The sequence below is a fragment of the Pituophis catenifer genome, unplaced genomic scaffold, assembly GCF_029215685.1.
Source record: "Pituophis catenifer annectens isolate HBS135680 unplaced genomic scaffold, rPitCat1.0.hap2 SCAF_15, whole genome shotgun sequence".
NCBI lineage: Eukaryota > Metazoa > Chordata > Lepidosauria > Squamata > Colubridae > Pituophis > Pituophis catenifer.
The window spans coordinates 859598-887147 of NW_027256895.1; the positions used below are offsets into that span (position 1 = coordinate 859598).

The 27550-nt window shown below is 45.7% G+C and overlaps 1 protein-coding gene across 1 annotated transcript; it reads right to left on the bottom strand.

The window, feature by feature from the left end:
- Positions 1-364: 364 nt before the first annotated feature.
- Positions 365-26095, bottom strand: ZCWPW1 (zinc finger CW-type and PWWP domain containing 1). The gene is made up of 16 exons (XM_070954679.1): positions 26038-26095; positions 22063-22283; positions 21080-21158; positions 20033-20090; positions 15672-15820; positions 15201-15344; positions 13775-13891; positions 12555-12675; positions 8350-8425; positions 7778-7882; positions 5958-6041; positions 3579-3654; positions 3371-3471; positions 3077-3140; positions 1138-1275; positions 365-901 (listed from the first exon to the last, which is right to left on the bottom strand). The coding sequence occupies exons 1-16, from the start codon at positions 26060-26062 to the stop codon at positions 732-734; spliced, it is 1728 nt and encodes a 575-aa protein (XP_070810780.1). The 5' UTR covers positions 26063-26095; the 3' UTR covers positions 365-731.
- Positions 26096-27550: the final 1455 nt, after the last annotated feature.

Below are 27550 nucleotides of genomic sequence, written 5' to 3' on the forward strand. Positions count from 1 at the left end.
ACCTTCTTAGTCAAGGGGGGGGGGGAAGCTGGATTCACTTCCCCATGGGACCAACTGAACAAGTGCAGAGATTCACTTAACAGCTGTGGCAAGAAAGGTCGTAGAACGGGGCAAAACCCACTTAACAACTGTCTCGCTTAGCAACAGCAACGTTGGCCTCCCTCGTGATTGTTAAGTCGAGGCCTCCCCGAAGTACCAGCATTTTGGCATTAACGTCCCTTGTATTTAGGCCAGGGAGCCCGTCCTGCCCCTGCTTGGCTTTTGGCCTCTTCTGAGGCTGGGAAGGAAGGATGGAAACAGGCGCCAAGGGCAGGGAGGGAAAGCAGCCTTTAATGGAGCAGAGCGACTTTAGGGGTTTGCCAGCCAGGAGGTGCAACTCCAGCCCCTCAGGTGAGGCCACCTCCAAGAGCTCTTTTTCCAAACGGTTTTTCTCCCGAGGGGCAAAAAAAACCCCAACCCCCTCTGCCTGCTCAGGGCTCCACTTCAGGTTCTTCGTTTCACAATCTGCAGCTCTGTTAAAAGATAAGCAGCCCTCAACTTCCCAAGTCTACCAAACTCACAAACGAAAACTTTGCCAGCCTTTTCCACCTTCCTCTGATCCTCGCGGCCTTTTCCTTCAAGCCAAGCCAAGCCCAAGAGAAGCCGGTGGCAGAAGAAGAGTCCTCCTCTCTCCTCATCGGAGGCAGCTGTTGGGGTTCCCTTCGGTCGCCCAGCCGCGCCTTTCCCTCCGGTCAGGTTCCTTTGGGCCCCGGGGAGCCCCCTGACCTGTTGGAGCGGTCTTTCTGGCTCAGGGGAGGAGAGAAGGCGAAGCCGGCAGGGCTGCTGTCTGGCCAAGAACGGAGGGGCTGTCTGGCCTGAGACGCCTGGCACGGCGGCGGCACAGAGAAGGATTTCTTCAAGCCTTGGCAGGAAGGAGACAGAAGCCAATTAGAAGGAAGGGATGATGGGAATGTCGGCTGAGCCCCGTTTTCTCTGAACTTCAGGCTGACTTCATAGCCCCCCAGGCCCTGCTTTGATTTAGAACAGCCTTCCTCCCTCCCTCCCTTGCTAAAACACCTGCTACCAAAACTCCGTTCTTACTGGTGCCCACAGTAAATGCATATCCATCCATCCATCCATCCATCCATCCTCTCTCACCTTTTTGACTACTATCCTGTTTTCCGGTTGCTCGATCAGATCCTGGGAGTGTAGCTGCCGCTTTGGGGGCAGTTCTCTCTCGCCTCTTCAGTGCAGGGGAGGCATTTTCAAGTCCTCCTACCTGAGGTTTTTTGTCCCCTGTACAAAATACACAAACACACACACACACATATACACCCAGAGACAGACAACATAGTTATGGCTGAGGACAGAGGAATCCGAAGACAATTGTTTTCTCCTGGAAACGCAGTGAAATAAACATGAAGTCCTAAATGGCATAGGGTCTACCGATTGAGTGAGGGGGTTGGACTGGAGGACCTCTGGGGTTCCATCCAAGTCTGTTATTCTTTCTGGGACCGTGTGTATCCATCTCATCAAGCCCTAAGAAAATCCGGAATGGTACGCAGGATCTCCTGCCCTGGGCAGGGGGTTGGACTAGAAGACCTCCAAAGTCCCTTCCAGCCATTATGAGCCTCATGTTCCTTTCACATGTGAGTCTCCTCTATGCTCTGGGCTCTCAGTTTCTGCCAAGGGATTTCCCAGCAGGGAGGCGGAAGAGGGGCCGTGCCTCACCGGAGCCAATAAGGAGGGCAGGGAGAGTTCTGGCCACGTCCATCAGGGAAAGGCTGCCCGTCCTGCAATAGGACAGGTGGCTGGTGATGGGCAGGGGTGGCCCCTCCCCCTTGCACCCGCCGTCAAGGGAAGGGGGCTTCTTAGCTTGTGGCGACTGGCCTGGTTCAAGAACTCCTCCGAGTCTGGCAGGACAGCAGGCCTCTCCTGAAGGGTCAATGCTGTGACTTTCCTACCAACAGAGCCAAGAAATGGGGAAGGAACATTTTCATCTGGCTGCTGTTTTTATTGTATTTATTTATATTCTGCCTTTCCAGACTGTCCATCTCTCTCAAGGAGGGGCTCTTTATAGTGCTTTTAATTTGGGTTGTATTGTTTTTACTTTGTTAGACAAAGTCAGGTACGTGAGAGGAGCGGCCATGAAAATGTATTAAATAAACAAACGTCCAATGACGTTGGGGACACAGCACAGGCCTAGGCTAAGATCTGCTGCCCCCAAAGTCTCCCCAGTCGACCCCTCCGCCCTTCTATACCTCTGCTTCTACCTACCAAGATTCCCTCCTCCCTTGCACACAGCTTATACTAGGCCAACACACCAGGAACGGCTGCAGGAACTGGGTTTGGCCAGTCTAGAGAAAAGAAGGGCCAGGGGGGACATGATAGCAGCCTTCCAGTATTTGAGGGGCTGCCCCAAAGAAGGCGGGGGGGGGGGGGGGGTCTCACCTATTCTCCAAAACACCAGAGGGCAGGAGAGGAAGCAATGGATGAAAAACCTGATGAATGTATTTCTTATGTACACTGAGAGCGTATGCACCGAAGACAAATTCCTTGTGTGTCCAATCACACTTGGCCAATAAAGAATTCTATTATCAAGGAGAGACGCAACCTTGAATTAGATACAGATGCAGATACAGATTAACAGAGTCGGAAGGGACCTTGTAGGTCATCTAGTCCAACCCCCCCACCCAAGCAGGAGACCCTACACCATTTCTGATTCGGATGGCAGTCCAGTCTCTTCTTGAAAGTCTCAAGTGCTGAAGCTCCCACAACTTCCGAAGGCAACTTCTCTTCCATGGGTTGATTGTTCTCACTGTCAGGAAATTAAGAGAATTAAGGAGGCATTTCCTAACAGTGAGAACAATCAACCAGTGGAACAGCTTGCCACCAGAAACTGGGGGTGCCCCATCACTGGAGGTTTTTAAGAAGAGGCTGGGCATTCTGTTAACCCAGTTTGGTTGACCTCTAGGTGTTTGACACCCAGGCAGAGCTGAAAGCTGCAGAGCCTCCCTGGCTTCAATGATAGAAAAGGGGAGGGGGGAGGTGTGACATGGGAGCTGTTGGAGAAAATAGGGGGGAGTAAAACATATACCTTTCGTATCGATGGGCCTCTTGATATTTTCATTGGGTTTCACTCCTGATATTTCATGGAGAAGCTGGAAAAGAAAGATGGTTTGCTCACTGAAGAGCAGAGAGCAGTTTGGCCTCTGCTCTTCACACCAACTGAAAAAAATGGAAGGATGCTAAAGTTTCTACTGGTGCAAAACAAAATTCAGTGAGCAGGCAGCAGAGAAAGGCAAATGGGTGCAAAATCAGGAGTGTTTGCACCCTTAGCCTCCCACAGGGCTGAGCTGCCATCTTCAAATCCGCCTTTCTCCTGGCTCACCTTTTCTTGGTTCTTGCTGGAGGTTGCAGTGCTCCTATTCTCACCCTTTGTTCCTGGGGTCCTTTTGACCCGAGGCCTGGAGGAGGCCGTGTTATTCTGCTCTACGATACGAGAAGGAACCAAGAACAGGTGAGTTCCCTCAAGGGAGGGAGAGAAGAACCTGCTGTGAGTATTTCTGGCGTCTGATCCCATGTGGCATGCCACGTACCTTTCAGGATTTTGCAGTCTTTGGGAGATTCTTTGTGTTGGAATCGGCTGTGGAACCCAAATCTTCTTATTCTTGCCTGGAGGGACAGCGCAAAGGGAACGGTATCGGTAAACTAACAGAGTGAAGAGTCGGTGGCAGTTTCAGCTGGTTAGTCAAAGAACCTTAACCAAAGGGTCTGATACGGATACAGATTAACAGAGTTGGAAGGGACCTTGTAGGTCATCTAGGCCAGGGGTCTCCAACCTTGGCAACATTAAGCCTGGAGGACTTCAACTCCCAGAATTCTTTGGGAGCCAAGCTTTGCTGGCTGGGGAATTCTGGGAGTTGAAGTCCACCAAGCTTAACATTGCCAAGATTGGAGACCAGAGGTGGGTTTCAGCAGGTTCTGACCAGTTCTGGAGAACCAGTAGCGGAAATTTTGAGTAGTTCGGAGAATCAGTAAATACCACCTCTGACTGGCCCCGCCCCCATCTCTTCTCTGCCTCCTGAGTCCCAGCTGATTGGGAGGAAATGGAGATTTTACAGTATCCTTCCCCTGCCACGCCCACCAAGCCATGCCACGTCCACCAAGCCACACCCACAGAACCGGTAGTTAAAAATGTTGAAACCCACCACTGTTGGAGACCCCTGATCCCTACACCATTTTTGAAAGATAGCAGTCCAGTCTCTACAAAGGCTAAAAAAAACTGGACCAGCTAGCTGAAAGAGAACCCTTCTCCTCAAGAGCCTTATCTGCTTTTGAATCCACCCATCCTTCCTCCCTGGCTGAACCTGCCTGAGCTAAAGTAAGAGAAACAAATAAGTTTCATTTTAAAATACTCAACGCTTGCCTTCTTTTTTTGAAACGCATATTACAGATGTTCGCCGCCTGGAGTTACTTAATAAAGTTAATAAAAGTGGGATATCAATAATTAATATAAGCACACGTTTGTGGGAGAGAAAGGTGGGTCACTGCAACTCAAGACAGCATATAAATTTAATATACGGTATTATTTTGATTGATTGCAGGATTTGCTAGATGTTGAGTTGGCATTTTTGTCCACCTGGCGAGTCTTTGCCAAGGACCTGAGATAGGCAGGTGTAATCTTCTGATGGTGTTAAAGGTATATCCTCACAGGACGTATCATCATTAAATCTGGAGGAAAATGATAGCCCTTGCCCCTCCCCCGTGTCATGTGACACAGAAGACTTAATCACCGTCCTATTTAAAATATTAGCAGCTTGCCTTGCACCAAATGAGAAAATTCGGATAAGAAAATGAAAAATGTGTCTGGGTTTGTTTAAAACAAGGCAGTTCAAGGGCACCACATTTTACTTGCTGCTTTCCTTTCCTCAATTCAATGCAGAGTTTAGAAATAGGAAATATAAATCAATGAATAAGATTTTGCAAATGGAGGTTGGGCCTACAATCTAGCAAGACAGCCATCATGGCAATAATGAATGAAGCAGAAATGGATGATTTTAACAAGCAGCCCCAAACAAAAAGCCTGAATGAGCAGAAGTTAGAAGATGTTTTAACCAAGGCGCCTTTTCTCAGTGCCGAGTTAAAAATCTCTCCATCTCTCTTTAAGAGAAATCTAGACTAGAGTGAAATTTGCTGCACGCACACGCACACACATCAGGCAAATCGCTCTGCGGCTTCTATTGTGCCTGCTCTGACTCACTGTGGATGGTGCTCTTCTGATAAAGTATATACTCTATAAAAGCATATAGACAAATCAGCTGGAAGGGTTTTTTTTGCCTTTGTGACTCTCCCTATCTGTCTGTCACCAGAAAAACCTCTGCCAATCACAGGGCTGCAGCACATGGGGACTCATTAGGGTCACAGGAGGCTGTCTGTCCCCTTGAGGCTGCCCCCTCTTTTCCTATTCTGTCATAACCCAACCTGAATAGTTTTTCTCTCCCCGGAAAAGGTGACAAAGAGATTACACATTTCACAGGCTTTCCTTGGACAATGTTGGGAAAAGGTGGTGGTGGGGGAGATGAGACAAAGACAATGAGAAAAGAAAAAAAAAAAGAGGTTGCCAAAGCTTGTGGGTGCGTTTTGATGCAAGTGAGGCCAGCTCTAACATTCTGGGTCCCTAAAACCCAAACTGCCACAAATTATGCCTGGGACAACTAGAATAAGGTAGACAGTAAAGGTGTAGCAGTTCAGCGTCTAGATCAGGGGTTGGCCACTTTAAGGCTTGTGGACTTCAACTCCTAGAATTCCCCAGTTAAAGGGAATCGAAGTCCACAAATCTGAAAGTGGCCAAATTTGGGGACTCCTGGTCTAGATCCTGAAGAAAAGCGTGGGAATATATGATGATGGTTATTCCAGGGGAAAAAAAAAAGAATTGCTCCAGTGAATGCAACCTTTGTGCCAGAGTCCCATCCCACCTGGATGCTTATTTGTTCTGCTTCTTTCGCCATTTCCAGAGCCGCTTTGAGGTTCTCCTTCTCACTCCTGTTCCTGAGCTTGGCCTGGAACAGAAGGTTCGAATCAGAGCTGCAATTCGGGGAACTCGCAGCGAAGTTCCTTCCAGAAGGTCGCATCGGCAAATCAAAATAACCGTTTTGTCATGAAGGAGTTATGACGGTTGGCCTTCATTCATCCTTTCTCAGGGCTTCCCTTCCGTCCCTTGTTGTTTTTCAGGCCCGGAAATGGGGCGGTCTGGAAGGAAAGAGCTTGGGGTGGGGAGAGAAGGATGGGGGGCAGAAGCCGGCCTGGCTTCCCTTTTGCCGCCCGTTCCCCTTTTTTCACACAGCTGGGGGAAACTTGAGTTAACCTTAGGGGCTGGTGGTCCAGGGAGAAATTTGGGAATTTTGTGACTGTTGTGAAAAAAGGACACTCGTGAGAGAAAAATGGGTGGCTGGGTGGGTGGGTGAAGGAGTGGGCCCCAGTTCATACAGGTAGTCCTCAATTTATAACCATTTATTTAATGATGATTTGACGTTACGACAGCACTGAAAAAAAGTTTTTCGCACTTATGACCATTGCGGCATCCCCATGGTCACCTGATCAAAATTCAGATACTTGGCAATTTTTATTTTTATTTTTTAAATTTGATTTATATGCCGCCCTTCTCTGGAGACTCAGGGCGGCTTACAATGCATTAAGCAGTAGCTTTCATACTTTTGTATATTTTATACAAAGTCAGCTTATTGCCCCCACAATCTGGGTCCTCATTTCACCTACCTAATTGACTGATATTTATGACGGTCGCAGTGTTCTGGGGTCATGTGATCCCCTCTTGCCACCTTCTGACAAGCAAAGTCAATGGGGAAGCCAGATTCACTTAACAACCATGCTACTAACTTATCAACTGCAGTGATTCACTTAACAACTGTGGCAAGAAAGGTCATAAAATGGGGCAAAACTCACTTAACAACAGAAATTTGGGGCTCCATTGTGGTCATAAGGAGAGGACTACCCATAGAGTGCCTGCCTGCCATGATTAATACAACAAAGCACCCATTTTGCTCACTCCCCACCCTCTTGCAAACTCTGGGGAAAGCCTACCCCGTCTTCTTTTATAAAAGCTCCCGAGAGCTTCTTGTAAATCACACTGGGTACAGGCGGCTGTTTTTTTATACCAGAACAGATTCCCAACTCATTTAGTTAAAGGAAGTCACGTGACTTACGGAGCCGGAAAGGCATCAAGGGAGTGGTCTCCGTCTATACCGTACCCTGGCAGCCCACCCAGAGTTGTCATTCACAGGAAAACGTGGGGAAAGTCTTTGTGTGCTGGGTCAGAATAAGTGAGCGGCCATGGCTACCCACAAAGTACAGCGATAGGGAATTAAAAAGGGGGCCTGGGAGGTGGACGTAGGGTGGCCCCACAGATAAAGAAACCCAAATTTTCATCAAAACAATGCAGGAGATCTCCAAACTTGGCAACTTGTGGGCTTCAGCTCCCAGAATTCCTCAGCCAACCGTGCAGTCTGCAAGTTTTAAAGTTGTCAAGTTTGGAGACCTCCAGTTTAAAGTCACACACATTGGCACACACAATGTGCCACAATTCTTTGCAACCTACTACAGGTCTGTATTGAGGTCACCTGCAGGGGAGGCTCAGGGAGAGGCCCATGATGAAGGCAGAGCAGACCCAAGCTCTGTCTCTTCCGTACGTGGGTCGTGATGCCATGCACGCGCATAGGACAAAAGCCTTGGATTTTGTGGCTTGCTTCACAAAGAAACCCTCAAGCAAGGGCCCTCTTACCCAGGCGTTTCCTTCCCCGGGTGGTTCCCCGTAGTTCTTCAGCAGGGAGGCAGAGATCCAAGCGCGGGTGACCGAGTGGCCAAAGAAGGTCACGTGGTACTTGGACTAAACCGGAAGGAGAGAAGGGTCAGTGGCCGTTTTGGGGAGAGGCTGCTTGTCCCAGAAAGGAACCGGGGGGGGGATTGTCCTTGACCGGAGCATACAATGATCTTTGCAACGAAAGTCATGGAATAAGAGTGGGAAAGCCAGTCTAATTCCCCAGATCCACTGCCCAGCCACTGCTTGCCTGTCCCCAGTGGGGGAAACGTCTTCTTTGAAACTCCTTCCCACCACTTCTCTGGCACCCCCTCCTCCATTTGCTTTTGGGGCAATTTCATTGGCCTCTGGCTGTCTTCCATTTTTTTATTCATCCTAGCTGTTTGCAGCTGGGCTTCCGGAATCCCCCTTTTCCAAGGGATCCCCACTATGTTGAACTCTTCTCCTGCGAGGTCCGATCATCATGTGTGACCACATGTGTGTGGTACTCATGTACACAGAAACACGGTACAGGGCAAATATACACAATACTTAACAGGAAGTGAGTCTGCCTGGGAAGAAAATAGGAAGTACTCTCCAATGTCAGGGTCGGCTTCTATGATTCCCGGCCACCTAAAAACAGAGGCAGGAAGAAGAGCAGGAAACATTTGAGCTGTGAGGATCCCCGGTCAGGTTTTAGTTAATTAAATTCATTCTTCTAATGAAGAAAGACGGTTCATCTCTTATTCTCTTCTTTATCTGACAAATCTTGAAAGCCCCACGGTGAAAATTTCACATTAACTAATAATTTGCCTGCAAAAATTGGCTCCCTTCCTAAGAGGAGAGGGTGACAGAGAACATCATGCTGGCTTCTGCATCAGACAGATAACTGTGTTACGAGCAGCAAAGTTTACTGCAGGTGGTCCTCGACTTGTGACAGTTCATTAAGTGACTGCTAAAAGTTACAGCGACCCTGAAAAAAGTGATTTTACACTTATGACTGTTGTAGCAGCCCCGTGGTCAGGTGATCAAAATTCAACTATTTTGACTCATATTTATGACGATTGCAGTGTCCTGGAGTCACATGATCCCCTTTTCTGACTAGGAAAATCAACGGGGGAAGCCAGATTCACTTAGCAACTGTATTACCAACTTAACAACTGCAGTGATTGTGGCAAGAATGGTTGGAAAACGGGGCAAAATTCACTTAAGTGTCTCACTTTGCAACAGAAATTTGGGGGCAGAATTGTGGTTGTAAGTCGAGGTCTACCCATAAGGATAAAGAAGAACCAAAGCCTGGAATCAGAGCTCTGCCTTGTCCTGCCACCAACTTTTTAAAAGCTTTGAGAGAACATCAAATGCAGGCTGTGTTTATACAAAACACTCGACCGTCTCCAATAAACAGCCAGCAGATGCAATTCTCCAGCATGCAAAGCTTAAGTGTTCCCCTTGTTAGGTTTGTTTCTGTTGTGGTTGCTGGGGCTGTTGTGCAAATCCAGCCTGTTTGTCAAGTTTGATCTAGCACATGAACCCAGAAAACGAATTAAATCCAGAGAGCGAGTCAAGTGCGTCGCACGAGTCACAAAGACTCTGAAAGACATTTCTGCCAACCCCCGTTTCATCCTCTGGTCGCTTTTTGTGTTGCACCACCATCACAGCTTTGCTGCAGCATCTGACATCCCCATCTCTTCCCCGCTGGAGCCAGTGAGAGCCAGGTTGAAACCACCTCCGCTTAGGAAGCTCCCGGGGAATCCGGCTCCCTTACTGGCCTCACAGGACGGGGGAGGAGGAGGGAGCAGGAAGAGGAGAGCTTAACGCCACATTACCTTCAGCTTCTTTAAGAAAAGATGGGGAGGAACAGACTCAGGCTCAACCCATCCAAGACCGAGTGGCTGTGGCTTCCGACATCCCAATATAGTCAGTTGGTGCCATCACTGACTATTGGGGGCGAGTCACTGGCCCCCACGGAGAGGGTTCACAACTTGGGTGTCCTCCTGGACTCACGGCTGTTTTTGGAAGAACACGTGACGGCCGTGGCCAGGGGGGCTTTTTATCAGGTCCGCCTGATTCGCCAGTTGCGTCCCTTTCTGGATTGGGACTCGTTAAATACGGTCATTCATGCTCTCGTTACTTCCCGCCTGGACTACTGCAATGCTCTCTACATGGGGCTCCCCTTGAGGAGCACCCGGAGGCTCCAGCTGGTCCAGAATGCGGCCGCCCGGGTGGTTATGGGAGCGACGTGGCGCTCCCATGTGACCCCCCACCTGCGCGAGCTGCACTGGCTCCCGGTGGTCTTCCGGGAGCGCTTCAAGGTTTTGGTTACCACCTTTAGAGCGCTCCATGGCATCGGACCGGGGTATTTACGAGACCGCCTTCTGCTACCAATAGCCTCTCATCGACCAGTACGCTCCCATAGAGAAATTGTCCCCCTCAGAACGGGGGTGTCCTCCTAGACTCACAGCTAAGATTGGAGCAACATCTGTCAGCTGTGGCTAGGGGGAACTTTGCACAGGCTCACCTGGTGCACCAATTGCGACCCTACTTGGATCAGGAGGCCCTCCTCACAGTCACTCATGCCCTTGTCACCTCACAGTTAGATTATTGCAACGCGCTCTACATGAGGCTACCCTTGAAAAGTGTTCGGAAACTACAGTTGGTCCAGAACACAGCCGCGCGAGCTGTCATGAGTGCACCTAGATACACCCACATTACACCAATTCTCTGCGAGCTGCACTGGCTCCCTATTGGTCTCCGGTCACAATTCAAGGTGTTGGTTATTACCTTTAAAACCCTGCATGGCTCAGGGCCAGGCTATCTTCGAGACCGCCTTCTGCCGCATAGCTCCCAGCGACCGGTAAGATCCCACAGAGCTGGTCTCCTCCGGGTCCCGTCAGTTAAACAATGCCGGCTGGCGGGCCCATGTGGGAGGGCCTTCTCCCGGCTCTCTGGAACCAGTTACCTCCTGAGGTCCGGACCATCCCCACCCTACTGGCCTTCCGGAAAGCAGTGAAGACCTGGCTTTTCCGACAGGCCTGGGGCTGTTGATCTCGCTCTTGTGATCTGGTGAGATCCGGCCATGAATTAAATTAAATTAAATAGGAGCCAGTCCTGCTATAAAAAGCGGGCTGGCTTTGCCCTTAGTATTAGGGACGTAAAAATCAAAGCACAAGAACGCAAATCGTTCTTTCGTAAAATGCAGATTCATGGCAGACCTTTGCAAGGGAAAGCAGAGAAGCGTCTCTAGGCCGTTCCCCCTTTCTAGAGGTTAGAAGCCCCATTTCTGGCTAGTCCTTCACCAGAAGAACTGCAGCTGCTGCATTGGCAAGGGCACTGCAAAAACTTGGCTACTGGGCCTCTCCGTCTCAAGAAGGGCCGGCTGTCGAACAGACCGCAGGAGGCCGAGACAGTTGGGAGTCTTGGAAAGATTCAAGGTCAGGCTGCTTTTTTAAAAAAGCTGTGAGACTTGGGCCAAGTCTTTTCCCTTACAGCAATGTCCCAAAGCACAATGATGGTGCAGCAGCAGCATGCACATAATACACTCACACGCATGCCATCCAAATGTGAGAGAAAAGGAGAGGGATGAAAGGGTTGTAGGTTCCAGTTGCTGCTGATTTCAAAATTTTAAGTGCAAAAATTCCTCAGATTAGGGTCGTAATTTCTCCATGCCTGTAGATTTGATGCATTCTTTTTATGCAAAAGAAAGAAAGAAAAGAATTCTTTCTCCTCGCTAATTCAGGGGCATTCCTCCACCCTATCCTGACAGTACCTTGGTGCTCTGCCTATTCCCTAGTCAATTCCACAACCCAATTTTTTCAGAGAGCCTGGTCCATTTCATAATCCCTGGTCCATTGGACAATGCCAAACTAAGCCTTCCACTGCTTACATAAGGCTTTTCCTGGGCAGGATCCCCACCAGTAGAAAAGACAATGCAAGAGGCCGGCATTCAGCCCTGCGGAGAAACCACAATTCCCTTGAAATATTTGTCATAGAAACACCCACACACCAAGATGTTTGAGGAACAAGAGCATTAAGAGGGTGGCTTCAAGCGTGAGTTGTGCGACTGAGGCAGCGTTCGCACAATGAAAGTAGAATGCCTTGAAAAAACTCAGCCTGGATGTGCCTTGGGATAATCAGTGGGAGGGTTATTTTGTGTTCTGTCTCAAATGAGGTTCCCCCATAATTTAGAAACTGGGAAGCCCCTCTGGATGCAGCATCTGTGCCCACGCATGACCAAGAAATACACGTAACACCCCTGTTGCCTTAATTTATAAAAGTCCATCTTGCTATATGCATCCTTCCTTTCTGGATTTGGCCTTTGGAATTACTTCTGTATTTAGGAATTAGGTATGTTTAGGCTAGAGAAAAAAAGGACCGGGGTGACAGGATAGCAGTCTTCTAATATTTGAGGGGCTGCCACAAATAGGAGGGGGTCAATCTGTTCTCCAAAGCACCTGAAGGCTAGACAAGGAATAATGGATGAAAACTAACCGAGGAGAGAAGCAACTTGGAATTAAAGAGAAACTTCCTGACAGTGAGAAAAGTTAACCAGCAGAACAGCCTGCCTCCAAAAGTTGTGGATGCTCCAACACTGGAGGTTTTCAAAAAGAGACTGGGCAGCCATTTGACTAGGAGGGAATAAGGTCTCCTGCCTTGAGCCCCAGGGGGGTTGGACTAGAAGACCTCCAAGGTCCCTTCCAAATCTGTTATTCTGTTATTCAAGGGATGGACCGTTTCAATAGGACAAGTGGTTGTTTTTGCCTACCAGGGGTATCCATATTGCTTGGCCCACACGATGGACCCTGGAAAATAAATGGCATAGACCACTTCGTCTTCAGAGCCCGACCAGGTCTCCTCAGGAACACTGCAGCTGTTGTACTGAAGATCTGCAGGAGAAAATAAATATGCCGCTGAAATTAAGTTTGATCAAAGGACTCCCTTATTCTGAGCTCCACTCCTAGGAGGGATTCCAGGGACACATTGGTGCAGTTTTCCTAGCAGCAATGCAGACAGAGTTTGCCTCTTCCTCTCCTGTTTTTCTTCCTGATTTCCCAGTCTGGACCTTTAGTCCTGGGATTTCCTGGTGGTCTCTCATCCCTGTTCTAATCAAGTCCAGCCATGGTTAGCTTTACAAGGTCAGCCACCAAAAAGAAGCTCAAGCTGTGCAAATGTATAGACGTTTCCCTTTCAGTCTGGAGTTAACAGACTAACTGAGATGGAAGGGACCTTGGAGGTCTTCTAGTCCAACCCACTGCTGAAGCAGGAGACCCTATACCCTGTCAGACTAATGGCTATCCAATCTCTTCTTTAAAAAATCTCCAGTGTTGGAGCACCCACAGCTTCCGAAGTCATTCCACTGATTCATTCTTCTCACTGTCAGGAAATTTCTCCTTAGCTCATTTCTCTCCCTTTCCTGTGTTGAATCCTACTCAGTCAGACCTCTGGATTGTGGTCAGCCATCATAGGCTCTTTTCTCCCTTGGCTTCCAGATTAAGCCAAAGCCCTGGAATGACGTCTCCACGCCTTACTCGTATTTAAGAAGAGTTAAGTCAACATACCAGACACAGAAACATGCACTTCGGCCTCTCTGCAATGTTTGCAAGATGACTTACTTCAAATCTTCCAAACCAATATTACTCGGTACTGAATCAGGACAACTAACCATGTACCTCGTAGCTGAGCTCAAGGGGGCTCAGAATAAGAGAGTAACAGACTTGGAAGTCTTCTAGTCCAACCTCCTGCTCAAGCTGGAGACCCCATATACCATTCTGGACAAATTGCTGTCCAATCTCTTCTTGAAAACCTCCAGTGTTGGAGCACCCACAACCTCTGGAGGCGAGTTTCCCGCTTGTCCACCATCAGAGATACTCAGCAGAAAATGTTTTCACTTAGTTGAAGGAAAGGAAGCCTCTCCCCCACCCGCCCGCCCCCCCTCCCCGTAGTCCACCAGCCCCACCCAGAGGCTTGTCTTTTCTCCTTCTCTACCTGGATTCTGGCTGCAGGACCAGTCCTCGGGCAGGGCTGATGGATCCACATCACTGCTGAGCCGCCGCCACTTCTCACAGCTGGGGTGAGAACACTGGACCCAAGCGGTACAGCAGCCTAGAATCAGAAAAGGATTGGGAAACTGGGGTTGGCCATCAGAAAAGAAATGGATGTGCCAGACAGCTGTTCAACCAGGGGAAGAAAACTCCCCTTTGTTGGAACTGGGGCTGGATGGCCACCTGTCAGGGATGTTGCGCACAATAAGATTCCTGCCCTGGGGAGGAGGTCAGATGACCCTCATTCCTTGCTCTCTTTCACTACATTTTCTGTAACTCTATTTTTTTCTCTCTGTAAGCATTACATGCCCTCTCTTCCTCATTTTTGCAGGTTACTTTATTCATATACATCTATTTTTTTTCTTCAGTCGGAGGTTCTGTCACGTAATTATCCTACGAAGCATCCTTTTTATGCTTCCTATTACTCAAACTCCCCACCCTCCACTCTGACAAGATAATAGTTTTCACTTTTTCTGAGCAGCTTTCTCTTCTTTCCACTTTCATTCCTTCTGTGGAGAGATTAATTACTATAATTGTCCTATCTCTTTTCAAAGAGAACTTATAGTTTCTCTTCTTATGCTTGTTCTACTTGCACTCCAGTTTCCTCCACTTCTTTGATGTCCACTTCCTCCTTTCTTCTTTCTCTCCCTTCCTTCCTTCCTCCCTCCCTCCTTCCCTGTTTGTCTCCCTGCCTCCCTCCCTCCCTCTTTCCTTTCCTTTCCTTCCTGGCATGGCATTAGTTTCTTTAAGCCTGGGGTGATATGGTCCTTTCTATGCTGCCACTGTTTTTATCCCCCAGACCTTCCAGAGCAGCTTCAAGCCAGCCTGTGGTCATCCCCAATCCTGGCAACCTTAAACACAGAGGACACCTTAGGGGGCCATGGGCTGACCCTCCAGCTAACTAACAGAAGGTGCAGAAATCCTACGGGAATCCCTCTGCCCCATCTACAGGCTTATTTATTGGACATGTGGTACTTGTCAAACCATGCCAGTGTTTGCAACAGAGGAAAGGAAGCCTACTAAACCACCAAGGCACCAGCCCAAGAGGTCAGGCGAAGCAAGAATTTCTGTTAATGAGCAATGACAACTGTTTGAACCCAGTCCCTCCTGGAAACCATGGTTCAGTGAGCTTGTTTGTGGAGCCACCCAGGAATCGACTCTCACCCTGGGATTGCCAGTGTCTAGATCTACTCCAGCAACAGGCACCTTGTGACCGCTTCCCATTCTCATGGATGTTTGCAGAACCAGAAAAGTGCAGAGCCGAAACCCAGCCTGGCTGCCAGGCATCCCTGGTGGCATCTGTCCAGCCCCCCCCCCCTTTGCCCATCCTCCCCGAAGCCCTCCTGGAACAGAGGCAGAGTTCAGCTCACGGCTGCTGCCACTTCCTCCATCCTCTTCCTCCTCCGGGGCTTCCTCTGGGTCAGTGACGTCTTGGGCGTCGCCTTGAGCTGCTTTCTTGGGCTCTCCTTTCCGGTTTTCCTTACACCCTACATTGTTTGCTGCCGCTTTCTCATCTGCCAGGAGACAAAGAAAAACAAGTATTTTGTCCATTGTGTGTGTGTATGTGTGTGTTCTCTGTATAAAAACACCAGAAGAGTGATATGAGAGCAACAACAACACTATTGGACTGGAAGAGGAAACGGTGAGCCTTAGCAGCTTGTTTTGAAGCCCTGGAAATAATGTAGATGTCGATTTGCCCCTGGCCACTCTGCTCGCTTTCCCTGGCCAGACTTCCATCCACGCCCACAAACTCTGGCCAACAAAGCTGCACTCACACTGCCAGCAGAAGTTTGTTACACAGTGTGTTTTACTTTGTGTTTTCATGAAAAAAGGAAACGTACTTAGCTTTTTTTCACCCTCATTGACGCCAGATTTGCTCTGCTTCTTCACTTTGATCTGGTGTTCTTTCTGTCCCACTTCTGAAAGTGCCACTTCAGTTTTCTTCCGCCAGGCACTCCTCTCTGCAGGTAGAAATGCCTCCGACATCTCCCTGAGAAAACCACACGTGGTGAATTCCTCCCCCCCCCAGTGCAGTGGGTGAAATTGCACCTTCTTGCAAAAAGCTAAAAAAAGCTACACCTGGAGGTTACTGGCTGCTGTGGAGATAGAAAGTGAGCATCTTAGGATCTGTTGCACTTACGTGGTGACTAACAAGCACATTCTGGGGCAAGTAACGCCAGGCATATCACTGGAAGGCAAAATCATGAAACTGCATCTCACTTCCTTTGGCCATGTCATGCAGGAGAATTTACTGGAGAAAGCAGTTATGTTGGGAAGAGTGAGCAGTAAAAGGAAACCAGGCTGCCTAAGAACACAGTGGCTGGACACCATCAAAGCTGGCACCAGCCAGAGCATGGAAAGACTCAAAGAAGCAGCACAAGATCGGAAGAGGTGGAGAGACCCCCTGGCCCAGAGAATCGCCAAGAGTCGGACACGGCTGAACGGATGACATCGTCAACATTATCGTGCACTTAAGAGAGGCAAAATGATGTAGAGGCTGAACTGTGGATTACGACCAGGGACGGTTTACCCAGCCTATGGAGACTCCCAGGATGACTTTTGTCGATCCCTTAGCCTCCCTCGTGACATTATTACTGAGGGCAACTGGAGGAAGGGGAAGGAGGGCTATGCAGGTCAACCTCAGCATCGGGAGGAAAGATGGATATGAATATAATAACTAAGCAAACCCACAAAGGGGCCAGTCCTCAATTTTTCCTGTGAAAGAACAGCTGATCCACTTCTCAATAAAAGCTGCTCTGAACATACAGCTTTCCCTCAAATTCCCCTCATTTGGAGTGAAGGAGTGAGCCTTTGATTCTGTCTTATCCAAAGAATGGCTACACTCTTGAGGAACAAAGGAAATGCATGTTTCTGAAGTCAGGTTTACTTCTTTTTTTTAAAAAAAAAGGCTATGGAAGAGAGAAGGGGTCACTTAATATGCCACATGAAATGAATAATTATGTTATGGTTTAAGTTTTTAACTTCTATATGTATTTGTATTTATTATGGCTGTTCACCGCCCTGAGTCCTTCGGGAGTAGGGCGGTATACAAATATGAAAAATAAATAAAAATAAATAAAGTTGATGGCTAGGTTCACACAATAAGTTACGACAATAGTGAGCATGCTAAACCATAAACTCTTTGATGTATCCTTTATTCTTTTTTTAGTCTGGAAGTTTTAATGATACCTGCTGTGGATGTTTGACCAGCACAACAGCGCCCTGGATCCTTACATCATCTCGAGGGCAGTGCTGCCCAATGGCTAAACGATCTAGATAGCCGGTCCTAGGTTTAGCCACCCCAGTAACTGCTCATAATTAATTTTATTTATTTATTTATTTATTTATTATATTTCTATACCGCCTTTCTCCCGTAGGACTCAAGGCGGTGTACAGTCAAGAAAAATATAGACACACAAACATCATAAAATTGCTAATTAAAATTGTTACTTAGTTTGGTCAATTAAATAAAACCCAGAATTAGATAACATTTAAAAAATCATTTGCATGTTTGTATGTTTAGCCCTGCCTGTTGGAACATCAGGGTCTTGAGGGCACGGCAGAAAGCACGGAGATCAGGGATATTCTGTATCTCCAGGGGCAGTTCATTCCAAAGGGTTGGAGCCCCCACAGAGAAGGCCCTCCCCCTGGGAGTCGCCAGTCGACATAATTTGACTGACGGTACCCTGAGTAGTCCCTCCCTGTGAGAACGAACTGGTCGGTGGGAAGCTATTGGTGGCTATTTAATTTTATTCATCATTTTATTCATCATTTGGGATGTGGGCTTTTAAAGTGGTTCACTGCTCTGATGTTTTATATTTTGATACACATTTTATATGCTGCTATTGTGAGTTTTTATGCATTAATGTGGTGTTCTGTTACATCAAGTGAAATAAAGAAAAAAACCAGCACAACAGTATTAACCATGGGGGGGGGGGGAATTCAGCAAATATAAGTTTTAATTTTTTTTTAAATTATCCAACCCCATTTTAACTTATTCCAACATGGTGGGGGGATCCCCAGGCCTAGGCTGCCACAAAGAAGAGGGGATCAACCTATTCTCCAAAGTACCAGAGGATTAAGATAAGAAACAAGGAGAGAAGCAATCTGGAATTAAGGAGAAATTTCCTGACAGGGAGAACAATTAACCAGTGGAACAGCTTCCCTCCAGAAGTTGTGGGTGCTTCATCACTGGAGGTTTTTAAGGAGACCATTTGTCTGAAATGATATAGGGTCTCCTGCTTGATCAGGGGTTGGACTAGAAGACCTCCAAGGTCCCTTCCAACTCTATTCTGATTTGAATTGAAATATTCCCCCGACTTGGTTACCAGCATTTTGAATCTCATTTTATGATAGTTACCTGCAATCCCAACTGAGATTAATCATACGCATAGCAAAGGTTAAGAACACCCTTCTGGCTATCCTTTTCCCATTCAAAACTGAGAAACAGCGACTGCCCGTTATCGGAATTTCTTTCCCATTGTCCAGGACCGGCTGCTAGGCTGCAAACCGTCAGCCGCTCAAGTCTGCCACCTGTATTGTGTGTACTTGGGCGCCACCATTGGGCCACAAGATGATGCGCACCCATCCACAAGCCACTGTGTTGCTTTCCTAAGTGTTACTAGTGATGGGCTAGAGGTCAGGGGTCCCCAACCACTACCACCCGGTCTATGGATCAGGACCAGTCCGTGGCATGCCAGCAACCGAGCCATGCAAGCAAGTGAAGCCCCATCCGTAGGACGCAGGCAGCAGGCGAAACCACATGTTTGGTCCATGGAAAAACCTCTCTCCACAGAACTGGTCCCTAGTGCCCAAAAGGTTGGGGGCCACTGAGTGGGAGGCTGTTGGGGCTTCCTCAGAGCTGAAGCTTCTTCTTCTCCACATTTGTAAGCATGAATGAAAAATAATATGCTAAGAGTTTCCTTCTAAATTTTGTCCCTCTGTGAAAAACAGTCACAAATAGCTCAAATAAGGTGTGTGTGTGGGGGGGGGGAAGGTTCTTTCATTCCTTGCGTGAAAATACTTGGTGGGGATGTCCCTGTGGCTTGAGCAAGACCTGACTGCAAGTTGGGAAAGGCTCGTGTGAGAGCAAAATGCCTGAGGAGGCCTGTGATTTATTAAGCCAGAATAACAAACTCAGGATGGAACAGCCTTCTACCCCCAATTCATTTTTGCTTCCTTCATTTTTCTTCTCTCTCTGCCAAAGGAGACCGTTTTCTGCCCTTTTAAACCACTTTTAATCAAATTATCAGCTTCTGATATGGAAGAACAGAGTTGGAAGGGACCTTGGAGGTCTTCTAGTCCAGCCACCTGCCCAAGCAGGAGACTGTCCAATCTCTTCTTATATCGTGTGAAATTCGGTACTTTTTGAATGTTACTGCAGTGTTTAGTGCAGATGGCACCACATTTTCTGTTTCCTTATTCTCATAGCAACATTTGAGGGGTGCAGTGGCCTAGAGGTGGAGCTCTGGCCTCAATATCAGGAGGCTGTGAGTTTGATCCTAGATAGCAGCAGATATTTCTCGCTCTCTGGGCATACTGAGAATATATTTGCTGAATATAACTCCGCATTGGCGACAGGAAGGGCATCCGGCCAGTAAACATTCAGCTCTATTGAGTTGCCCAGACTCCACCCCGCATGAGATTATGGGGTTGTTAAAAGGAGATGGTGATGATAGCAACATTTCTGGAGCTTTCAGATCACCGGGGCAAGAGACAGGAGGACAAGAAAGATCCATCGCTTTGGTTCTGCTGCTGTTCTACTTGATTCTGCTACTTTCACGCTTTGTTATATTCTGCAGCAGTTAAATGCAGATTGACAACATCCGGAGCTCAGAAGTAGCTTTTCCCCCACCCACATCCAGAATGTTTGAGGAAAAGGAATGGGTTTTTTTGGGTTTTGCTTTGAGTCAAAATAATATATTCCAAAATCAGTTCTACAGCAGATGGCGGTACTGTAGTCGACCTTGGCTGATCTTGAAAAGCTGCCGAGGGCTTGTTACTGTACTTGGATGCGAAACCACAAGGAAGTTCCCGGGGCTGTAGGATGAGCTAGTAGGGAAAATAAAATCCCCAGAAAGAAGCCAATGGAACAATTTCGGCTTTATTGCCAAGAAAACCACGTGGGCATGAAGACACAGGAAGCTGTGCTTCCGTCCAGGGGAATTTCACTTTGCTTATAAAAGTGATGTGTGTTACTCACCTTTTCGAACGCTGACCTTCAGCAGACTCTGCTGGAACCAGCCTCTCCTGAAGATTTTCTAGGAACGAGAAGGAAACAGCTTTATAAAGCTCTGACTGGGAGCCAAGTTTCAAAGATTAAAAATAAGTGTAGCTTCAACAGGGGGAAAAGTATTAAGCGGAACTTGTTTGATTTGAATGCTTAATATTACGTTGAGTGACTGCTTTGTTTTAGTTACTGTCATTTATTGGGCTCTGCACAATGCATTTCTCTAATGAAAAGCATGTAAGTGCAGTACAGGTAGTCCTCGGTTTACAACTACAATTGAGCCCAAAATTTCCATGGCTGAGGCAGTTATTAAGTGAATTTTGCCCCGTTTTATGAGCTTTCTTGCCACCATTGTTAGGTGAATCGCTTCAGTTGTTAAGTTACATGGCTGTAAAATGAATCCAGTTTCCCCCTTGACGTTGCTTGTCAGAAGATTGCAAAAGGGGATCACGTGACCCCGGGACACTGCAACCGTCATAAATATGAGTCAGTTGCCAAGTGTCTGAATTTTAATCCCATGATCACGGGAATGCTACAATGGTCGTAAGTGTGAAAAACGGTCATTAGTCAATTTTTTCAGTGCCATTGTAATTTTGGTCACTAAACGTACCGTTGTTAAGTTGAGGACTGCCTGTATTAGAAAACTAATAGCTATCGCACGACTGAGGGGTAGCCACAATGCTTAAAACAGCACTTGGCAAGTTGCAATAGGCAAAATCTGTATCTTCTCATCTTGACAAATTCAGTGGAACCGGATAGATAAGGAATTTTCATCTTTATGTTAAGAGCAGTTGCTTTTTAATTTGTAGAATAGAATAACTGATTTGGAAGGGACCCTGGAGGTCTTCTAGTCCAATCCCAGCTCAGGCAGGAAACCCTATATACCATTTCAGACAAATGGTTAGCCAATCTCTTCTTAGTAAGTTCCAGTGTTGGAGACTTCATAACTTCTGGAGGCAAGTTCTCTCTTTCTCTCTCTCTCTCTCTCTCTCTTTCTCTCTCCCCTCACTTTCAACATACCCGTGCATTCCTGGGGAGACTTTTGAAGTATACTTTGGACAATCTCCTCAAATTGTGCATCAGTGAGAAACCCCTTTTCCTATGAAAAGATGAAAAGAGATGGGTGGAAGTAACTGTATAGCATATGATAAATATAAAAACTGGCTAGCACCAGAGTGGGGGTTATTTTTTTAATTTTTAGCTCAGAATCTTCTCTGGATTTAAAATACAGCTCAGACACTTATCTGGTGTGTCCCAGCTCTGGAATTGCCTTGTAAGTTTTTCAACACAATTAAAACTGCTGATCTTTGGCCTTGACATTTTTAAACAAGCCTCCCCAGCTCATGCCTTCCAGATGCATTGGAGTTCAGCTTCCATGATCCTAGACTTATATTAAATATATTTGCTAGTCCTTTAAAGTGTCAAAATAGTATTTGGTTTTGATCTAGAAAGTATTGAATATTTTATAGATGAATTTCTATCCCATTCCTTCCACAAAAAAAGAGAGAAAAAAATCTAAATATATTAAAGTGATTTAACTTCAGTAAAGGGAAAGTTTCTATTGACTGTACACTCTGCATTTCCCAATCTTCATCTATAAGAAAATAAAACATCTAGGAAACGTTTCTGAGGTGCTCCAGAGAGCTCCCGCAGACAAAAGTAATTAATTTATAATCACAATATAGGTTGTACCAAAAAAGAGAAAAAAATTTAACGGGTGTCAGGAATTTTAGTATCAATCCTTTGTGTTGTGTTCTGTTCTGTGATTTTACAGGGTGTAATTCTACATTGTTTTGCCTTTGTAAACTGTCCCGTGATTTTCCAACTAAGAGCTTATATATAAATCAAATACAGAGAAAAAAGAAAATTGAAATATTAATTGCCCATCCTAATTTTTCGAGGAGAGACTGGAGATATGAAAGTCCAGGACTCCAATTTTTCCTGAGCTGAAACTCTGGCATGGGAATCTCATTCAAGGAAACGAAATCTACTATCCCACCTACATTCTCAATCATTTCCAAATTCTTCTTGCACTCAGATTTCTTTTCTACGTTAGACATGCTCCCTTTCTGTCTATTACTTTGCACTGGTGAGATAGTCACGGATTTGACGGTAATTCCATCTTCTGGTTTGCCGTGAAGCTCCAATTCACCTTTTCCAAAGGGTGTACGGTAAGACTTCACTACAGGAGGAGCGAAGGCTTTTTTGGACATTTTGTTGAATTCTGAAACGAGAGAAATCACATTTTCATTAATGGTGTATAAATAATACAATGCAAGAAGGAAGGAAGGAAGGAAGGAAGGAAGGAAGGAAGGAAGGAAGGAAGGAAGGAAGGAAAAGGAAGGAAGGAGGGAAGATTCAATGTTAACACACAGAGTACAATCCACCAAGGGTTACTTTAAAGAAACTAAAATATTGTTATTGTTATTTTGGTCTATAACCTGACACCTCCTTTTATTTCATTTGGAGACTGTAGTAAGAGACAAATGTCCATTTTCAGTAGAAACTCTGGGAACAACTCTTGTTTTTTGTTTTCAAAAGAAGAGAAATTTGCAATGTTTTATTCTTTGCTTAAGGCTCCGACTTTTATCTAGAAATTGAAAAGATACTAGCTGTTTTCCCTTTCCCCAATTTCCAGAATACACACAGGGTAAGATGAGGGGGCATACATACAGGTAGCCCTTGACTTACAAAAAAGTTCATTTAGTGATTTTTCAAAGTTACGGCACTGAAAAAAGTGACTTATGACTACTTTTCACAGTTATGACTGTTGCAGCATCCCCAGGGTCATGTGATCAAAATTCAGACACTTGGCAACTGACTCGTACTTATGACAGTCGCAGTATCCCGGGGGTGGTGGTCATGTGATCCCCTTTTGCGGCTTTCTGATAAGCAAAGTCAACAGGGAAGCCAGATTCACTTAACAACTGTTACTCACTTAAAAACTGCAGTGATTCACTTAGCAACTGTGGCAAGAAAGGTCATACAATGGGGGCAAAACTCACTTAACAGCTGTCTCGCTTAGCAGTGGAAAAGTTGGGCTGAATTGTGCTTGTAAGTTGAGGAATGCCTCTTCAGGCTCCCTTATTTCTCAGACTGAATTGAGGCAGGAATTGGGCTCTTGAGCTGAGCCTTCTGAAAAGCACACTGGCATCAATTTGCTGGCCCCTATTCCACAGTGGCATATAATGCTGAGCTTTCGTCCTTACGGTGGGACGTAAAGGAAGAGGTTGGTGGGTCTTCCAGCACATGGTAAGCGTGTGTGAGTGAAGGGGGAAGGAGCTTGCCCAGTGCTCTTCCTTGCCTGTTAGCTATAGGTAGTAGTCCTTGAAATACAACCACAATTGAGCCCAACATTTCCTTTGTTAAGTAAGTCATTTATGTTTTGCCCCATTTTACAACCTTTCTTGCTGTTGTTGTTAAGTGAATCACTGCAGTTGATAATTTAGTAACCTGGTTGTGAAGTGAATTTGGCTTCCCTGTTAACTTTGCTGATCAGAAGGTCGCAAAAGGGACACTGCAATGGTCATAAATGTGAATCAGTTACCAAGCATCTGAATTTTGATCATGTGACCATGGGGATGGTGCAAGGGTCGTAAATGTGAAAAAAAAAATAAATGTGAAAAACTTTTTTCAGTGCCGTGATAACTTTGAACGGTCACTAAATAATAATAATAATAATAATAATAATAATAATAATAATAATAATAATTTTATTTCTATACCGCCCTTCTTAGAGGCCTTTTAAAGACAACTAAAACAAAAGCAGAATATAAGAAAGAAGTAATTGAGCAGCGAGCTGAAAATTGGAAACACAAAGCTCTGCATGGCCAATACTTGAAAAGTATTGAAGGCAAAGCTGACCAGAAACTAACTTGGAACTGGTTAAGATCAGGAGTACTGAAAAAAGAAACAGAAAGCTTTATTTTGGCAGCTCAAGAACAAGCCGTAGCCACAAACTGCATGAAGGCAAAAATTCAACATGTTACCACCAACAGCAAATGCCGCCTCTGCAATGAGAAAGATGAGACAGGCAACCACCTGATCAGTGGGTGCAGCAAAATTTCACAAACTGACTACCTACAACGCCATGACTGCGTTGCTAAGATCATTCACTGGAAATTGTGCCAGACGTTTGGATTTGAGTACAGCAAAAACCACTGGGAACATCAGGTTGAGAAAGTTTTAGAGAATGAGAAACTCAAGATCTTGTGGGACTTTAGGATTCAGACTGACAGGCACTTGGTCCACAACACACCTGACATAACAATAGTTGAAAAGAAAAAAGGATGGTTCATTGACATTGCAATACCTGGTGATGCACGGATTGAAGATAAGCAGCAAGAAAAAATCACAAAGTACCGGGACTTGCAAATTGAAGTTGAGCGACTGTGGAAAAAGAAATCGTGTGTTGTCCCGATTGTAATTGGAGCCCTCGGAGCAATACCCAAAGGGCTGCCCCGCTATTTAGAAATCCTAAATTTGCCGGACTTGAACATTTTGACTCTACAAAAAATCACCTTACTCGGAACAGCTTACATCCTTCAACGATACCTTAACAGTTCCTAGGTCCTTGGTTAGGACTCGAGCTGCTGAGCTATTAACCAGCCTCAAAGGCTGTGAATCTCACTAAAGATTAACTAATAATAATAATAATAATAATAATAATAATAATAATAATAATAATAATAATTTTATTTCTATACCGCCCTTCTCCCGAAGGACTCAGGGCGGTGTACAGCCTATTTAAAAACAGAATCAACATCAATTTAAAATAATTTAAAAATATTAAATAAATTTGGCTTAATTTAAAACCCCAAAAATTTAAAACATCCAATTTAAAATTATGTTGCTAACCCAGCCTGGCGGAACAACAGGGTCTTGAGTGCGCAGCGAAATACCCGGAGGTCAGAAATCTTACGAATTTCTTACGAAATGAACTGTTGTAAGCCGAGGACTCCTTGTATTAGGAAGAAGATCGTGCTAACCTTGAAAGAGCTAAACCTGTGTTTGAAAACAACCCAGCCAGCCGTCAAGGCCATGGGCTGTTGCAGAGGGTGGTAATCAGCAATGAATAAGATCCACCCTGATTACTTCTGCAAGGTCAGAGGGATACTGGAGCACGTGACCAAGAAGTCCAGTTCTGATCTCACAGAAGGGCGAAGGAGAAGCTGTGCACCAGCCTTAGAGAACAAGCACAGAACAAATTCGCATCGTGGTGATTGACCTGAGCGGCATGAAAACAAGCATCACCCTAGCAGCTAATGCTGCCGAAGCAGGGATGGTATAAGCAGACACACATACATGTTGGATAACATGAAAAACTATACAGGTAATCTTCAATTTACGACCACAATTGAGACCAACTTGTCTATTGCTAAGAAAGATGGTTCTTAAGTGAATTTTGCCCCGTTTTATGAGTTTTCTTGCCACCATTGTTAGGTGAATCGCTTCAGATGTTAAGCTGGTAATGTTGTGAAGTGAATTTGGCTTCCCCATGGACATTGTTGGTCAGAAGGTTGCAAAAGGAAATCATGTGACCCCGGGACTCTGCAACTGTCATAAGTACATGCCAGTTGCCAAGTGTCCAGATTTCAATCACATGACCACGGGGATGCTGCAATGGTTGCAAGTGTGAAAAATGGTTTTAAGTCACTTTTTTCACTGCCGTTGTAACTTCGGTCACTAGATGATAAGTCAATACAGGACTACCAATATTGCACGACTATGGCGAGAGATGCTGTGCAAGGCTTGTCCCAGGAGTATCAAGGCAAAAAGTGTAATGCATGTGCATAAGTTCCTAAAACTAATAAAAGTTTTAGAAATAGTAAAAAAAAAGTATGCAAACATGCAAAAACGTGTATTGGCAGAAGTAATGGAAAGCCCATCACAGACCTCCGGCGACACAATCAGTCCGTTCATCTCAAAATAGTTACTTTAATAAATAAAGAACGGAGCACAGACTGATCATCGCTTACCGTTCTTTTTGCTTCGGCTTGTCATTGTTCATCCACCTGCCTTGGAGATTTTGCTTTATGTCTGTTTTATGAAAAATAAGAGGAGGAACAGGGAGAAAAGGCCAAGTGCCTGTTATTTATGCCACTTTTTAAAAAAAAGGAACCTGCCATCCCACTATCTGAACACACGGGGAAATTCCCCCAGATTTTCCTTTCTTTCACTCTATGCATACTACACTATATCTAGATTTAATTATGTAATATCACCACAATAAAGTCTGTTAATAAACATCGTCTCTTCACCATATGGCGGTACATCTCCAAGTGTGTCACATCTGCAGCGACAGAGAACTGTGACAGACTGATGAACATATTGGAAAAGTAGAGAGGTGGTTGTTTTAGGAGCTGAATGGGGTGATTCCTGTCAGCCTTAAATTTCATGTCTCCATTTCCAATCCTCAGAATAACAGAATTGGAAGGGACCTTGTGAGTCATCTAGTCCAACTCCCCGCCCCGCCTAGTCCTCCTCCTGCCCATTTCCCATCACTGCCCTCCCAACTTTCCTTGTAGGTAAGGGATGCTCAATTGGAACAGATTTTAACACACTGAAGCTGCCCTTTTTGCGATGTCAGAATAAGGGGAAAAATAATACTTTAACACTAGCATAAATACGGTCAGCTTAAGCCTGTCTCAATCACAAACTACACAAGAGAGGAAGGGGATACATCAGAAAAAAAATATTGCAAGTGCCCTATTGGTTGATGCCATGGTTTAGTGCCCCATAAGGCATTCAGATCATCCAAGCAGAAAACAAGAACAACCAAGCAAAAGCCATCAGATTCTGACAGTGATGGAGTTTAATAAAAAGAATGTACCGTTTTCTATACTGTTCTTTCGAAGGACGATTTTTAAAACATTTCCTTTGAAAGAAAATACCTGTTGTCCCCAAAATTGGGCTTTTGCTTGGTGTCGAAGCCGATGAGTTATCCAACACAAGGTTTGATACAAAATTATACTTATATAATTATAATTTTGATATCTAGATATAAGGACCCTGGTTTGAACGCTAACCAAGGGCCCCGATCACAATCTTACAGCAATTTTTATAATCAGAGGATGATCACATCTAACCCTTTGTCCTTCCCCTAATAATGCATGCATAACAGATAATATTGGTTATTTGGATTTCAGCCCCCTAAACCTTTATGCTTATTATGCTAAATAGCTAAATGTCACATCACCTGTTTTTCACCCCAGGTCACAGGTATCTTGCAAAGTGTGCCAACTATGTGGTTTTTCTTATCAGCAAGCTATTTTTGTTCCTAATATCCTGGCTAGTGGTTTTCTAACAGGTAAGGTACTAGCTTTTGCTTCGCTACGGCTGTGCAGCCCCCACCTTCCTATTACAGAGCAGAATAAAAGAACAGTTTTGTCTCAAGGCAGAACCCCCACTCCCCCGCCTTCTTCTGCAGAGAAGAATAAAAGCACTTTTAAATCTTTGTCTGAGGCAGCACCCCCACGACCCCCCTCCAAA

Excerpts from the sequence above, each read along its gene's own strand:
- ZCWPW1 (XM_070954679.1), bottom strand. The coding sequence starts at position 26,062 with ATGACAAGCCGAAGCAAAAAGAACG. Across the intron at positions 3,472-3,578 it reads AGACTGCAAAATCCTGAAAG|AGCAGAATAACACGGCCTCC; the intron begins GTACGTGGCATG and ends CTCGTATCGTAG. Across the intron at positions 3,141-3,370 it reads CCAGCAAGAACCAAGAAAAG|CTTCTCCATGAAATATCAGG; the intron begins GTGAGCCAGGAG and ends TTTCTTTTCCAG.